Consider the following 18162-nt stretch of genomic DNA (forward strand, 5'->3'; position numbering starts at 1 on the left):
ACTTAGAATATCGATTTGTTCTACTTTTAGATTGTCGTGCCAATTTATGCAACAACTCTATTATAATATTTATAAGGTTATACGATTTCACTAAATGGGCCTACAGTTTCGTGGAAGTTTTATCTTTTAAATTGCGGTAGTCTCCTAATCATTGTGGGAACCTCATAACCCTGTCTTGATTATTACTGAGGGAAAAGACTCCCCAATTTTATTTTTAGCACTAAAGCTTCATTAAAAAGAGATTTAACAAATCTTCAAACTATAGATGCTCCTCATCTTAATTTATAATCAATATTTTACAATACAATTTTTCTTAAAATTCTATTAGTTCTTGGTAAAAAAATTTGAACATTCCAGCAATACGACGCCCTTTGAATTATATTTAAAAATATTAATTAGTATTCTTATTTTTTAGATACAATTTATTTTTATTCTTAGACTTCACACTAATGACTATTTATCACAAATATTGTAAACGAAAACGTTCAAATGCATTCGTGAACGAAGTTCGTTTTTTGAAAAATTAGTGAAGGACTTACTTTTTGACGAACTTTGAACGTGAACGCGTTCTTATTTTTTGAGGAACGCGTTCTTTTTTTTACGTTCGTTCAATTTGAAAAAAGTATTAATATTATATTAATCCAAATTTTTTAAGAAAAAAGGGTTATTTTTTAATCAGCTGTCCCCTTTATCACATTTGATTTTTTTTAACCAGCCACTATTTCTGTCCTATAGTAAGATTACTAATTTAAATATTATTTATAGATTAGCGTGAGCATGGTGTTATTTTGTTACCATCGTCTGATTCTGTAAATAGTAACATTATATTCAATAAACTAATTCCTTCCTTACCAAATGTATAATGTGTCCAAAAAGTGTCTCCCTAATATCCCCCTAAACTAAAAAATAAATTTTTTGAACGCCCTCTGAACGATTTCTTTTATAATTGTATTAAGTATTATATATAGATTTATTATTTAAAAAGACTATCTAAATTTTTATTAAATGAGTTTTATTTTAATTATTAGATTAGATTAATACATAAAAATTATATTTTATTATTTAAAAATTAATAAGACTATCTGAATTTTTATTAAATGAGTGCAATTTTATTTATTAGATTAGATTAATACATATAAATTATATATTTTCACTATGTAAGCTTTCAAATTCTGTGATAAAAATGGAATATCAATATCACTCATAATGTCTAAATAAATTTAGTATCAACAGTTAAAGCATAATTGTTTTTTATTATTTAAATTATTTTATAACCCTAATTAAATAAATATAATCATATATTAATTGAAAATTAACAAATTTAATATTGTAATTAGCCGAGTGCAAAACTACTAATCAATTATATTATTTGTTTTTAAATTTAATACCATGCCTCTTCCTAAAAAAATTTTCAAGGTCCAAATAAGTATAAGAGATTTATTTATAAAAAGTAAGTAGACATGTAGTTAATAATCCTCTATTATATAAAATTGGTTATAAAATATTAGGCAAAATATCACTTCTACAGTCGTATTTGACAGTTATAGAATATATTAGAGTTAATATTTAAATAATTTTACTAATAAATGTTTTTGATAATATAAGTAACCATTTACATTCAATTCTTTAACGCTAGCTATTTAATTAAAAATATTATTAAAATTAAAGAATTTATTATTTCATCCAACAATGGATGTTATCTTATTAGATATTCTTTTTCATTCCCTTTTTGTGTTTTTAGGAAAGCTATTTTTCTTCTTCTTTGAAAATCAGTTTTAAGTAAAATTTTTAATACGAGTATATTTTTGATATTATTACAATTACTATTATTTTAAGGTTTAATATGCCAACTCAAGGTGGTACAATAGTATATAAAATCTTAATTGCTTTCATCATTTTACTCTGGTCCTTTTATAGTTACAAAGTGTTTCTTTCTAATATAGCATCCTTGCCGTGTAAATAACTCAAGGCTTCAATATATTTACATAATTATTTCTTTTATATTTGTGTTTTTTTTATCAATTTATATAACATAATAAATTCTGATAAGAGTTTACATAGTGAGTGTCATGGCTAGACTGCAAATTAACCATCATCTATTATTTGTGAGGCTAAAGGGCTATGTAGATTGTTACTCCTGCGGCTGAGAGCCTTTTATTGCATAGTTTAGATGAGCAATAATGGTCAACTTTTTAGTCATTTATATATCATTAAAAATGGATGATAATCTTTTAGAAATTTAATATCTCACAATATTTTTCTCGATTACTTATCAACTTCATAATGTCTTCTAGGTCTAACCACCATATAGTCTTATGATTTGGTATAGTCGTTTATATTATCTCTATTTATTTGGTAAGGCCTACAAAATTTTCCTTATTAGTCAATTCTATAAAACATTGTCTAAAATGGTAACACAAAGCTATATTAGTTTAATGACCTTTTGTCAATGTAGGTTGCTAAGAATTATATCGCCCTGTGTGGTTTTTAAAAGCCATTATCAATTTAGGTCAGTGGCCCCTACACTTTCTGAGTGATGGAAGCAGAATACCCCCCTTCCCCCCTAAAAAGTACTCCCCACCCCTTTCGAAAAAATGGTTAATTATTTTTTGACACTTCAAAAATAATTTTTATTGCATCAATCTTTAATATAATATAAATAAAATGTAAAATAATATTTACTTCAAAAATATTATTTTTAAATTAATTCAGACAAATTAGGGAAATAGAAAGCAAAATAATTTATAATTTTATCAATATTTAATTGTTTAAATAAATTTTTTCTATTGATAAAATTGTTAAATTATTAAGAAATGGATCTTTCATGGTACTACGAAGTCTTGTTTTAATTAATTTAATTTTACTCATGACCCTTTGGGCAGTACATGAAGTAATAATAATGGTTAATAAATATTTATATAAAATTGTTAAATTAGGGAAAGCAGAAAATTTAAAAGTAGACGATAAGGTAAAATAAAAGAATAGTTTTTCCAAAGTGAATCATAAATTTCTGAATTATCATCATCAGAAGAAGAAATAGCTAAATAATGTATTAGTAAAAATATTTTAATTAAATAAATTTACAATCAGAATATGACAAATTTTTAGATTCTACTCTACGTCACGTGTAATAATTACACCCCCCGTTTGCATATTTTTGTAAGATAAGTATAAACAATTAAATATTTAATAAAAAATTTTTTTTGCTATTCGTCCAATTTTAAAAAATAATCTTAAATGCTACAATTTAAAGGCTTATCTTTTAAAATTAAGCCTATTATGTCTTTTTCTAATATGGTCTGTCCATTTATTATATCTTATATTATGGTATGTGCAATTATTAATAAGAATTTATATTTTTTTTGATTATTTGGGCATATTTTGAAATCAGCGTACATGACAGGATTTTCACTGGAAGCAAACCCCCTTCAAAAACCTATGCCTACACCCCTAAAAAATTTCCGGCGGTGTCTGTCTATTATTATTTTCACCCTTTTAATTTATTGATACTCTTTTCTGAGAATTTATCTAGGATAACTTAACTTAATCTATCTCTACTACCAACTATCGATATTTTGTAAATATAAAGAATATATTTTTTTAGATAATAAATTCAATTAAAACCTTCATTATTTACAATGAATTAATTATTATGGCATTATGAGCTTGCTGAAACATCTAAACCTTTTAAATTACATTTAAAAGGATAGGAGAAAGATTTATTTGGAAAACAATTGTTATAGATTTGGTCGATGAATTGTATTATAATAATTCTATAATAAAAGTATTAATTTTTACAGCAATAAATTTTGTCCTATTTTATCTCAAAATTTAATAGACCCCCCCCCCCCCCCAAAAAAAAAAAATTTTTTTTTATCCTACCCCCATTAAAACAGTCTATTCTCTACCCCCCCCCCCCCCTCAAAAAAATAGGATGCAAACTGTTCCTACCCCTCCCGCTCATGTACACGCTGTTTGAAATTAACAAATTTTTTTTTGTAAATGTTTATTTACATAGTTTATAATATTAAAATTAACATATCAAATATAAAATAAAATAAAATAAAACATTATTTTAAAAAAACGGAGGTGGGACTGCAAGTTCCCAAAAAACATGAATAGTTATATTTTAAAATAGTTATTGGTAAGTTTTTATTTTAAAAAATAGTATTATTTTGGTTCTGATGTAAGGGCTCTTATCTTATTGCCTATATTTTTAAGAATCTTAAAGTTCCGCTTAATTTTATGACAAGAAATCTAGCAATATCACTTAATTTGCTAAATATCGACCAAAATATATTAAAATATAATAATAAAATCCCCCACTTTTTATATAATTTAATATGTACTAATGGAATCACGAAATTGAGTCCGATATTATAAACCTAAAATCATTTGGTTATGCATGGCTATAGTAAAACAATAAACGAATTAAATTTAAATAATAATTTTTTAAAAAAGGTACCCACACTAAATTTTTTTAGAAGCAGTTGCTTCGGACCCCTGCCGTTGTAGAGGCCACTCATTGAGGCTAACCTTATTTATCACTTGTATTCTTTATACAAAATTTTTTTTATATTCTCAATCGAAAATATTTAATATTGTAATAAATGGATAAATATTTTGTATTAAAAAATAATATATTTAGAAATGTCTTGTATTGTTTACTTTTATTATTTGTAAGTATAATATGAAATTCAGAATAATTGTTCAAAGTTTGGAAATTTCAATTAGAAAAGTAAAATAGGCGTTGAGCCCCTGAGATTGTAAAGGCTAATGACGCCCCTGGAAGCTAGATGGAAATCAGTCCGTCTAACTGGCTTCAGTATTCAGCAGGGCCTCATAAAAAGGAATATAGATATCAATTCTTTACAATAAATAAATAAAGAAAGAAATATTCTAGTACAATTAATAATTAAGCATAATAAATATTTTAATTATTTTCTTGATTTCTCTTTACATTTTATTTAAAATTAAATATAAGATGAAGCATTTAATATTGCAAGTCGATTAGTAAATTCCTTATTTTTTAAACGCACTCTTTCATAATTATATGGCAAAAGCAACTCAGCTCTTAATTTTAGAGCCGCCTAGTGATCTACTTTTTAAAGGTTTTGCTATAAATTTTAATTTTTTTAAGCTTATATATAATATTAGGTCCTTTTAATGAAGTGGCTACTTCGTGTCTAAAATTAACTAATATATCAGAACAGCCAGTATGTTTTAAGGTAAAAACTACAGCACCAAAAATGTACTGTGTTCGACCTAATAGTGGTAGAATTGATCCTAAAGCTGCTATAGATGTTGCAAGTGATACCTTTTATATTTGATGTTTGCCAATTAATTTTTAGTTATGCTGCAACCATTTGATTACAATACATTTGATAAAACAAAGCATAAATTTATGGTACAGTCTATAGTTGCCCCATTACAGCCTATGGATATGGATAAATTAGTAATTGACTAATTTAATACATACATTTTAAATATTCTAGTGGAAAGAGGCAGATCCAAATGATATTATTAATACAAAACTTAAATGTATCTTTGAAATGCCATCTGATATTATAGATGTAAGATTAAATTATATATGTGTGAGTATATAAGTTTTATAGAATTCTGCATTTGATCAATCACTAGTTAACAAAAGCAATATCACTTCTTCATCAAATACCAATATATCTCAACCAAAATCTATTCAACATGATGAAGTAATTCCATTTATGAAATTATTAATTTACTCTTTCTTAAATACTTTATAATATAATAATTTTTTTGTTAACCATTATCTATAAATAAAAATTGCTTGGAGCATAGATAACATTTTCCTAAATCTAATAAATATTACCATAAAATTCTCAGAACACCTAATTTTTATTTAAAAGTTTTTAATGAGCTTATTGGACAAAAGGATTTAACTAATTTATACATTATTACAAGTTCATATCAAATTTGAATTATTTAAATAGGGCTATGATTATTTGTCTACTTATCATATTGCTGAGAAATGGAAAGTGTTTTTTTGCTCGTATTTTATATTTTTTGCTATGTTAATACTGGATTTTTATGACATTGGTTCTAAGATACGTGGTATATAAAAATTAATCTAAATATTGAATTGGTGGAAAATTTGTGAATCGGCACAGTCCTAGTTTTTTTAAAATTAGAATGAATATTTTTACATATAAAAATTTCTAATCAAGGTTGGAGCCTCGAATAAATTATCAATTTTTTAAAATAATTAATGAGAAAAAATTGAAAATGGTTTTTCAAGATAGATAAATTCAGTGCACCAAAACTTTCCGATAGTTTAACTCTTAAGAATATTCATGAATTTCATATGGACCTAAGTTTTTAAACATTATCATTACTTAAAATCCTGTCATTATTATGGTCAGGATTTTTCAATAGGTATATATTTTTAGCTAAACAATTTATCAACCCCCCCCCCCCACCCTCCTAATCTTGAAAATTTAAAAATGCATCTTATAGAATTTAAAATAAATTTTAACACATCATTTGATGTGCTTGGAATTTTTTCTTACTTATGATAAAAATACTGAAAGATAAGATATTTATGCTTGTCTCAATTTAAAAAAAATCATAGATGATTTTGCTAAGTAAAAATTTTTATTTTTTTTCTCTATCCGAATTAATTTTATTTGAATTTCTTTTTAATCATATTTCTTAATTATCCTTTTTTTTAAATCACTTATTTCCTCTAGAAAATTGTTGTTTTATCTGAACTCCTAGAACTTAAAGCTGTTGCAGAGGACAAATTTTAAATTTTAATTATTCAAATAATAAAAACTTATGATGTAAATTATAATTCTATTATAATGTCTAATATGATATATAACAAGTTTCATAGAGATTCACACCACATTTTCTACCTGTTTTCTAAATATATTTTATGCAAATTGCATATTGATATAACCTTATGATATATATTGTGTGGGGGGGGGGTACAATAACCTTGTTTCAAGTAAAAAATTTATTGACCTATTCATTAGAAATTCCTCTAGATTTTCAACAGATCAATCTGGTGGTATGTGGGCCTGTTATAATATAACATCTTGACAATTGTCAAATTAAAGCTATTATAATTTGAAAATATTATATAAAAATAAACTTGAATGACTTTATTTATCTTTTAAGTGAATAGCACCGTATATCCAGAATTTAGAAGAAAAAAATTCAGGCTTGGAAAATTAAATATGGCCCAGGCTGGGTTTAGGGCTGGACTTGCAGTTCTCTGATATTTATAAAATAATTTATTCAGTGTATACGTCCTAGTAACCAGTGATTTTTTTTAGAGAAAACCATAGGGGCCAATATTTTTTTTAAAATTTATAATCATACACAAATTCTTAAAATCAATAGTATATAATAAAAAATATTTCTTAGCCATTAAATGTTTGGTTCTGTGTGAACATATGTTTTTCTGAGTTTTCAATTTTATATCTGAGTAATTAATTTTTTCAGGACAATTTGGTATTTTATCTGAGCAATAGGAATAATTCTAAACATTTCAGTCTTAATTCTGAGAATTCTATTTTAATTCTGAACTATCAAGGTATCAAAAAAATTTCTTAATAAATAATAAATAAAAAAATATTTTCTTCACATTTTTCAAAATTTTTATATATTTTTTGTTTTGTAGGTAAAATTTTATTTTAAATAATAATTTAATATGCTAATAATATAACAGGAATACATTTCTTATCTTGTTCTTATATTTATTTTTTAAAGTAAGATATTTGGACAAAAACACAAAACCGAGAAAGGAAAACAAACCAATATTCCTAGATATACAATTGTTGAATTTAATTTAAATATAAGCAATTATTTAAATATAATGTTTAGTTTTGGCTTGTTTAATTTGTTTGATGAGTGCCTTTTGGATTAAATAATATAAAAAATAAAATAATTGTAAAATAAATTATTTTGATTTTTTTGCTAGTAAATGTTTATATGGAGTAGAATTAAAATTATATATTGAGTCAATATTTCTTTATGCTCTTCAAAACCTCTAAATCTGAACATGTAAAATTTTAACTCTGAATAGACCCTGTTTTTTGTCGAATGTCTCAATTTATTTTTTAAAATATTATTGAATTAATATGGCCTTAGGAATAAATATTCTAAATAAATATTCTAAAATATAATCGACAATATTTATTTGCAATTATTGTGTTAATGTTTTTGTGAAATAGTTTTAGCTTTATTAACTTCAATATAAAATTTTAATCTTGATATAATTTTTTTGGAATAGTTTTCGCTATAATAAATATTTGACATGGAACCCTTTTCAAGATATCTAGGATGAATTTTGATCAGCTTAAATTAAAATGCATTCTACAATAAAGATTTTGGGCTAGAAATCAGTTTAATTTGTTATTAATGATTAAAACAAGATAGTTATTTATTTTTTTATTAATTTTAAAATGGAAATATTTTATGAATTTTTAAGGGATTATTAAAATAATTATAATATTCACCTCCAACAAATGCATTTATTATTATTTTTTATTGTAATCCATGATATAATGGTATTTTTTAGTTTTTTTTAAAATAATCATCTGCTGTTATAATAATATTTAAAAAAACTTCTATTTTTAAACAATTACCCTCCATTTTCTAATGACTCGCAGATATTCATAGAAAAATTATGGATGTGAAGGGAAATCATGAAGAACTTAAAAAAATAATAGATCCATTGTTAGAGATATTCAAAGATCAGATACATTGGTAAATATTGGAGAGTTACTAGGAAAAAGTAAAAGAAGCAGGGGAGAAATGATTACATTCTAGTTAAAAAAATAACACAAAGACTATTAGATATCTCCAATGAGTGTAACTTGGCTCTTAGGAAAGTTGTTTTAAGATCCATTTGTTACTCATTTTATATATCTATATTCTACATTTATATGATGAGTGGATTTACTGGAAATTGAATTGAATTATATGTAACATTTATTAATGAAAACCAAATTTAGATAGATAATATGGTAACAATCTTCAAATTATCTGGATTTATATGATTGTAAGTTTTAAGGAGGCTCTGCTTTATTGAAGTACGGTAAATTCTCAAAATAGTAAGAAATATTCTCAGCATCTTATCCCATAAAGCTATATGCTATTTCCTGAGGGAAAATATAATTTCAATAAGGATATAACCCTATGCCATTCATTCAGATCCACAAATTACATAAGATGAATATATTGTAAATACCATTAAGTTACGAGTTCAAACCAATGGAAATATAAGGAATAAAGCTGTGCCGATATTAAATATCGGATCGGCACCAATATTTAACGTTTTCCAAAAACATCGGATCGGACCAATACCTGTAAGAAAATTGATCCGATCCGATCTTTTTACTTTTCTTTTTTTGGTTATTTAGTGTTATGTATATTTATTTTACATTATTATAATATTTTATAAATGATTTTTTTTAAACAATGCAATGCAAATGCACAACACTCTAAATTTTATTTCTTTTTAAAAATAGATTTATAGTATTTTAAAAGTTTTTTTTATAAAAATAGAAAGGAACACTCAAAGTTTTATTTATTTTAAATCTTTTTAAATAATAACGCCAATTTTATTATTTACTTTAAATAAAACAATTTTTTAAATATGGTATCTGAATTATGGAAATATTTTACAATTTATTAATTATACTTTAAATAAAAGAATTTTTTTAAATATGATATCTGAATTATGGAAATATTTTACAAAAGACAAAAATAATTTTGCAAAATGCATTATCTGTGGAATCATCTGAGTCTGCCTTCAGTACGGCATGGGATATAGATAGTCCATATCGTAGAAGCTTATTGCCAGAAAATCTAGAGGCTCTCATATTTTAAAAAATCTAATATATTAAAATTTTATATATTAAATATTACAATTTTATAATTTATACCAACATAAAATGAATTATATATTTTTTTAATTAGTCTTAATTGTAGAAATAAAAAAATTAAATTAAATGCATAATTCGATTTTTTGCATAAAAAATATTAATTTCTTTTACATTTGGTTCAATGGGGGGTGGGGAAAAATCAGTATAAATATCGGATCGGTATTGGGTGGTGAAAAATCAGTGTAAATATCGGATAGGTATTAGATTGGTGAAAAGTATGTGGATCAGCACAGCCCTAATAGGGAATTAGGATGACCATTCAACATTGTCCTGGTACAAAGGCATATTTTCAGAAAACTAGTCAACAAATGATAGAATCACAACAGAAACTTGGCAACAGTTAATAACTTTTTTATTCTGAAATGGTATAATATATCAAATATCATAGTAAGTGAAAGTTAAATGGTAAAAATATACAGAATGTGCAAATTATTCTACATATTATTGATGATTTTTATTTGCTATACACAAAGCCATTTAAAAAAAATTAATTAAACCATAAAATCTTACAAATAAAAGGAGGATTATTTAAATTTGAATTACAAAGAAATGGACAAGCTTTCTCAGTTAATAAATAAATTAAAGAAACTTTTAGATTTATTAATTTTTTATGCGACATTTTGATTAAAGAGTAAGTATTAAATTACATTTTACTTTTAATAAATATTACAGAAAGAATATGATCAGAATTCATTTGCATAAGTGCATTTTCATTTCATATAGTAATATTTTTCTTTCAGGTAATTAATATTAGTTTTTGATTGTTTAAAATTATTTTTATAATTGGTTTTTTTTTAAAAATGGCATTGTAATTTGTATATTTATGGTTACAGGATTTTAGTTCTCTCGAAAATGCTTCCAGTACATTATACAAAAGACCTCAGAAACAAGAATTAGTTGCAGGTTCCCAACATGTCTCACTTACAGATAGATTTGATGATTTTAAAAAGGATGATAGATATCCCCGAGGTGCACACGATTTATCATCTAGAAATAAACCAATCACTTCTCTACACACAAAATCTCCTTCTCTCTTATCAAATGCTTGTGACATAATCACCAACGTTCCCGTATTAGTTTGCATATTAGTGGCTCTCATACTTGGCATGATTATAGCCAAAATATTTTTTTGATCATATTTTAGTATATTTGTAATACATGGTAAGGCTTATGGAGTATGTTAAATTTATCAGTTTCATTAATATTATTCAATCATTATAGCATTAAATTATAATACAATATAGGTTTGTTGCCTAATGACTAAAAAACCCTTAATTAATTTTCATTGTAGAAAAGTTGTTTTTTTTTAAAAAAATCTTCATCTTTTTTACTATTTAAGTGTTTTAACGTTTACCAAATATTATGCTTTTTTTGTTGTAATTTAAATGTGTTAGGTAGGGATAAATTGTAATATATACTTTTTAGATATTTCAAAACGTCTCCATTCCTCATCACTTATTATTATGTGGATATACGACATTATTAAAAAGAACCAAAAAATTTATAGTTTTTTCTCTCTCGTTTGACATTATTTAAATGTGTTCTATAAAATTGATGTCGTTTTATAAAATATTTGCCATTTGTACAAAATAAATTTTATCTTAATAAGTAGAAAGTTACAATAAAAAATTAATATTTTCTTAATTAGAAATTTATAATAAAAAATAAATATTTTATTTGCTATGAATTTATTTTGGGTAAGAAATATAATAAACATTATTAATAAATTTGGTTCTCAACAAAAATCAGTTGTCTTTATTGGACATAGCTTGGTAGAGGCTTCCTGTTTTGTATAACCTTTCCTTAGATACTTTATCAATCTCCTTGATGTTTATGAGATTTCGCAGGTAACTAGTTTAAAATATGTCCAAAATCTGAATACTGTTTTTGGTTAGAATATAATATTTGTAACCATAAGATATAATCGGTATAGTGTTGTTAAAAAGCCTGATTTGGGTCAATTTTTAAAAGCTGTCCGATTAAGATTTTAGCCAAAATAATATTGTTTAAGCCTCAAGATTTGAGAAGTGTCTTACACAATATTATTATGGATATAATCTTAATTGGGATGTTTTTAAAAATCAACCCGAACCAGGCTACCGATTTTAATACTGAGATGATTTATGATTTTAAAACATATTTAAATGAATAAAAGAAGCTCAAACCTTACCTTTCTAGTTAAATCTTAGGGATATGGAGCATTGATATTTTTATGTTCCCGTTTCGGAAAAAAAAGTTCTGTTTAAGTAACCTTCCACATTTTAGAAACTTGCAGAACGCTTTCTTGAAAAAATATATAATTGTATTAAAGACAAGTTTTATTCGTTGATCTTTATAATATGAATCAAATATTACAATTATATTTATTAAATAAGTTAGAAAATCTAGAATTCTGGCTAATCCCTTTCGATTTTAATAAAAATTTGTAGGCACGTTATATATGTTGTACTAATATATGAAATAATATTTTTATCTCATTAGCAATTATTACCTGAGATAATGAAGATTGAAAGAAACAAAAATCGGCTTTTTAAATTTTTTACTTATGTTAAATTTTATAGTTCAAATATTGAATCAAAGTCATTAATTGATAATTATGTGGGAAACATCAAAATTAAATTATTTTAAATATTGGTAGTCTTATGTCCATTTCAAAATTAAAAATTAATATTCGAATATATTATGAGCATCAATTTTCATTTTCGAACAATTTCATTGACAAAAGTAAAATCTATATATATAATCACCGTAATCAAGAAATGAACGTTTTCGTATATCCTTAATGTTAATTTTTATTTTTCCAACTTTCCTATCTTCTTAATGTTAATTTTTATTTTTCCTATCTTCTTAATGTTAAATAAATCGATGGAGACTATATCTTTCTAATGTTAAATTTTTTGTAAATAATGGGATTCGAACCCATGACTTAACGTTTTAAAGGCAAGCGTTCTTCCCACTCAGCCACCTTCTATATGATATTTTGTAATATAATCTTTCTTATATACTTTATTATTTTGCTGTTATTTTTATTGGCTTATTAATGTCTTATTTCATTGGTTTAAATTTATTTTCTTTGTTTTATTAATTAATTAATCAAAATGATTTTTAAGAAGATCACAACCTTTTTAAATTTACCAATTTTTAATCAAAGTATAAATTATTTCTTACTCTGTCAATTAAAATTATTATATAAATAAAATTTAATATTATAATTTATATAATAGAATTTTCCTACATATTTCAGGAAAAAACAGTAGGATGAATGAAATATTTGAATTTGAACAAGTTAAAAATCTAATAATATGATAAGAATGAATATTATTAAATTTAAAATCAATTAATGTTTATAAGTTAAATTAAACTAATTATGATTTGTGAGTGTTAATAATAAAGTAGTAAGTAGTGTTGCGTAATCGGCTAAAAACTAAGCCTAAAAATCGGCTAAGCCTATATAAATCTGCTAAAATTAAATTAGTCAAAATTCTGCATCGATGCTTAATATTAATTATTATTTATTTATTTTAGTAAAATAATTTATTTTATTTATATTTTATTATTATCAACAAATAAACATGATATGATTTAATATTTTTTATTTATATTATTATATTTTGAAATGAAAATAAATTTATTTATTTGATGTTATTTTAATAAAAAAAATAATATGCTGCTATATTGTAAAATTTTAATATAATTTATTAGTGATTTTCACAATCTTCTTTATAAATACATCTTTTATTGAGGAATTATATTGTAAAGTTTATTAGATAAATAAACAATCTTTTATGTGAAATATTTTATAATTTTTTTAAAATTATCTATTTTTTTATTAAATGAGGTGGATTTTATGAAACTTTTTTTGATGATTTTATATGATCTTTTTAAGGTTAATATTTTAATGTGACAATTGTCATAATCGTTATTTTATAAGTTTTTTGAATTTTTTTGAAGAAAATAGGTTAAAATAAGTATTAATAACATGTGTAAATATAAATTTAGTGAAGATGTACCAAAGAAAAGTGACAATTGTCATAATCGTTATTTTTAAAGTTTTTTGAATTTTTTTGACGACAATATGTTAAAATAAGTATTAATAACATGTTTAAATAAAAATTTAGTGAAGATGTACTATAGAAAATTGACAATTGTCATAATCGTTATTTTTAAAGTTTTTTCAATTTTTTTGAAGAAAATATGTTAAAATTAGTATTAAAAACATGTTTAAATAAAGATTTAGTGAAGATGTACCATAGAAAAGTGACAATTGTCATAATCGTTATTTTTAAAGTTTTTTGATGAAAATATATTAAATTAAGTATTAATAACATGTGTAAATATAAATTTAGTGAAGATGTACCAATGAAAAGTGACAATTGTCATAATCGTTATTTTTAAAGTTTTTTGAATTTTTTTGACGAAAATATGTTAAAATAAGTATTAATAACATGTGTAAATATAAATTTAGTGAAGATGTACCAATGAAAAGTAACATTTGTCATAATCGTTATTTTTAAAGTTTTTTGAAGAAAATATGTTAAAATAAGTAGTAAAAACATGTTTAAATAAAAATTTAGTGAAGATGTACCATAGAAAAGTGATAATTATCGGTTCCATGTCAATTCAGCGAAACTTTTATCGCGAATGGATTTTATAGCAAAACTTTTATCGCGAATACTATTCCGCGAATGCAATATCACGAATTTTTTATAGCGAATACATTACCTCGAATACAATATCGCGAATTTTTTATAGCGAAACCTTTAATGCGAATACATTACCGCGAAACTTTTATCGCGAATCAATAATCGCGAAAATTTTATAGCGAAATCTTTATCGCGAAACCTTTAAAGCGAATACATTATCGCGAAAATTTTATAGAGAAGTTATTATCGCGAAACATATATCGTGAAGATATTATAGAGAATTTAATATCGCGATAATTGCTAATAATGACTAATTTATTTTGAATCACTTTTTTATAATTAAATTATTTGAATAATATTTTTTTAAAATAGGTTGAAGATTGATTCACAATGATAGTTTGTAATTTTCTTTTAACCTTAAAAAATTTATATAATGATTAATAAACTTAGATCTTGTTTATGAAATTTGTTATTGAAATACACTTTTTCGCTATCCTATCCTTTTCTTCGAAGTTCTTATTTTATAATAATCGCGCACAATGAACTCAGCTTTATCAATATATTAATCATTGAGTTTATTAGTTAAATCTTGATATTTACTGGCGAAATAGATATCTGGGTAGCATTCCTATTTAATGTCTGATGACCTAATTAGTGTTGTTAAACGGCTCTTTTTGAGCCGATTTTTAAAAACGACTAACTCAATATTTCATCCTGAATAATATTAAGCAAGACTGAAGATTTTGTTTGTAGAAGGAACAAAGGTTTGAACATCTATTAAAAAATCTCAAGGCTTAGGCAATATTTTTCTGGCTAAAATATTGAGTTAGCCGTTTTTAAAAATCGGCTCAAAATAAGCCGTTTAACAACACTAGACCTAATATTTATAAATTTATCAATCAATTTTGGCGAGGGTTAGCAGTCAGTCAATTAACCAGTCAAATGACTAGATTTTGACGGGTCAATTAAACGGGGGAATATTTGACCTGGTCATATAGTCAAATATTCTATAAGATCTGAATATAAAAATATGTTTGAAAAAGAAAAAACGATATAAATACATGTGATCACAATACTGCTATTTATTGAGTTCTTAATATTAAGAAGAGCATTTTACTCATAGTGAATTTAATGAAGTATGTAATATAATAAGAGAATTAGGCATACTACAGGTGGTGATCAAAATATTTCAAGTTATATTTTACGATCTTTAAAGATATCTTTTTATCTTTTCTGTTTATTTGGGAAGGGGGGGGGGTGCGTGATTTAGTATAATATCTCAGCATGAATCTCAATTAATTTAAATATAATATTTTGATTTGGGTTCTTATTGAATAAATAATTTTAAAATATAATAAAAATATAGCCACACTTATAAAAATTAACAAATAATTAATGACATAATTGATAAATTATAACTATTAAAAAAAAAGTATAGCCGAAATTTAAAAAAAAAAATTTCTCGTCTGGCTGGTGCCATTCCCTTGGTTATAAATTATAAATATTTTCGCCATTCTTTCCTCTTTATTTCAGAACCTTATAAAATACAATAATAAAAATTTTGTTTGTTTTTATATTATAGGCTCAAATTTTTTATATTTGCATTATTTTTTGTGACAAAAATATAGGAAGGTCTACTTTGGTATAAAATTTAGCAAGCTACATACCGACTCATTCGTCAAGATACAGATTTTATGAGGATATTTACAAATTCTATTATATGTGATCTTTCTCTACCACATCAATCCTACGATTAATATTTCAAAAATAACTACCTTTCGTCATACATTATAAAATTATTTTAAATTTCATATTCCTACCCCTTGAGTCATATAGTTGTTTTCCCTTACAAATATGATCACTTTTGATGAGCAACATTATTAGTAAAATATTATTATAAATACTCAAGTATTACACTAAAGGGCAAAGTTTAAAATGAGGATTACATTTTCCTTTTATTCATTAAAGCATGTAAATTTTTTTATATTGGGATGTTTTTGTCCGATGTTTTTTCCCATGGTTATTTTTAACCAGTCTTTGTCCAAATCAGTGATTCTTTTAAAATTTTACACTTCAGTTATATATTAAACAAACAAACTATTGGCTTAGACGATATGATATGACAATGCTCTACTTTTTCCTTCACATATTCAATAAATAAAAAAATAATTTTTTAAAAAACTTTTTATAATTAAATTTTTTTTGTAAGGATATTTATTCTAAATGTGAATTAGATATCAAAAAATATGGCCTAAAGGGATCTATTAAAATAAGATAATACGCTATACCATTTCCTATTTTAACTTAAGAAAAGGACTGTGGAGAATATAATCAGGGGTTTGTTACATATCTATAAATGATATCAACCCTCTCAAAACTAACCACCTACCAAATAAAAATAATTAAAAAAAGAAAATACAATTCATCCCTTTCCAATTTTATTCAAATAATGATAATTATTTCATAACTAACTATCCCCCCTCTAATTTCAATGATGCTCCTCTTATGAGTTCGCAGTTCAAGTTACGATGGAAAAAAAATTGCTTGAATTAATTTTGTTATATTATAGCTCTAAAATTCCTTAAGGTTCATAATTATTTAAATATTGGCATTTTGTTAACTTTTTTAAATATACTATATTCTCATTTGATTTGATAACAATGTAATTGAGCTTAGGTGGCTTCATGTGCATGTCATTGAATAATAAAACTAAAATTAAAATACATCATTTTTTTGGTTATATTTTTTTAAAAAATATTTTTATTTACCCGCGAAGAGTGGCATTAAAAATTAAAAAATCTCGCTGAATAATAATAAATCTAAATTTTTTTATGAAAACTAGATTTAAGAAATTTACGTAAGAAATGTATATGAGATGTCTTACCTTTTCACTTATTACAAAGAACTTATAGGAATATTGAGTTATTTTCTCTAAAACATCCACCAATAATTTTAAAATCATTCTTCGCTAGGCTTTATTTTAATTGTATGCGGTTTTAGATGAAATAATTAAAATGCTAATGTAATTATAAACGATTTATTATTAATTATGGAGAATATGGTAAGAATAACTATTATCAGCTTGGATTTTACAGTTTATAAAATCGTTTTTAAATAAGTGTTCTAAACATTGGCGTAGACAAAGGGGAAGAGCTAAACCTCCCTCACTGGGAAATATGATTAATGACAACTTTCTTGTAAATTGATAAAACTCCTTCCATAGTCTAAAGAAAATTCTTATTTAAAAAACAACATAAAAAAATCTTACAAATCTAGGAATAAACAATACCATCATTTTATTTTATAATCCATTTTCACAATTTTTTTTACAAATTATAATTATAAAACGGAACGCTTCTCAGAGAGGTTAAGCGCACTTAATATTACGTTATTAAACAATAGCTCAACCTATTCACTTGATGAAAATAATTAGCTATCCTAATTGTTTTAAATTTTACCATAACCAATCCTTCTCATTTTGATATAACATTTTCCAAAGTTGCCGCAAGTTATGTCATCTGTCGGAAAAGTTTCCAAGCTTAATTTTCTTTTGGCTAAAATATCGAGTATCTTTAAATCCTCATATT

The 18162-nt window shown here is 24.1% G+C and overlaps 1 protein-coding gene across 1 annotated transcript; it reads left to right on the top strand.

Annotated features, from left to right (window-relative positions):
* The first annotated feature begins 4998 nt into the window (after positions 1 to 4998).
* Positions 4999 to 11511, top strand: LOC135923966 (vesicle-associated membrane protein-associated protein B-like). The gene is made up of 6 exons (XM_065459004.1): positions 4999 to 5111; positions 5158 to 5310; positions 5352 to 5455; positions 5496 to 5573; positions 5616 to 5711; positions 10766 to 11511. The coding sequence occupies exons 1-6, from the start codon at positions 5054 to 5056 to the stop codon at positions 11063 to 11065; spliced, it is 789 nt and encodes a 262-aa protein (XP_065315076.1). The 5' UTR covers positions 4999 to 5053; the 3' UTR covers positions 11066 to 11511.
* The last annotated feature ends 6651 nt before the right edge of the window (positions 11512 to 18162 follow it).

This window comes from Gordionus sp. m RMFG-2023, chromosome 2 (genome assembly GCF_954871325.1).
Source record: "Gordionus sp. m RMFG-2023 chromosome 2, tfGorSpeb1-WG-v2, whole genome shotgun sequence".
Lineage (NCBI taxonomy): Eukaryota > Metazoa > Nematomorpha > Gordioida > Chordodea > Parachordodidae > Gordionus > Gordionus sp. m RMFG-2023.

What these genes read in the sequence shown, in the direction of transcription:
- LOC135923966 (XM_065459004.1), top strand. Translation starts at nt 5,054, where the DNA reads ATGGCAAAAGCAACTCAGCTCTTAATTTTAGAGCCGCCTAGTGATCTA. An exon ending in AGCTGCTATAGATGTTGCAA is followed by an intron (nt 5,311 to 5,351) that starts GTGATACCTTTT and finishes ATTAATTTTTAG; the next exon opens with TTATGCTGCAACCATTTGAT. An exon ending in AATCTATTCAACATGATGAA is followed by an intron (nt 5,712 to 10,765) that starts GTAATTCCATTT and finishes TTATGGTTACAG; the next exon opens with GATTTTAGTTCTCTCGAAAA.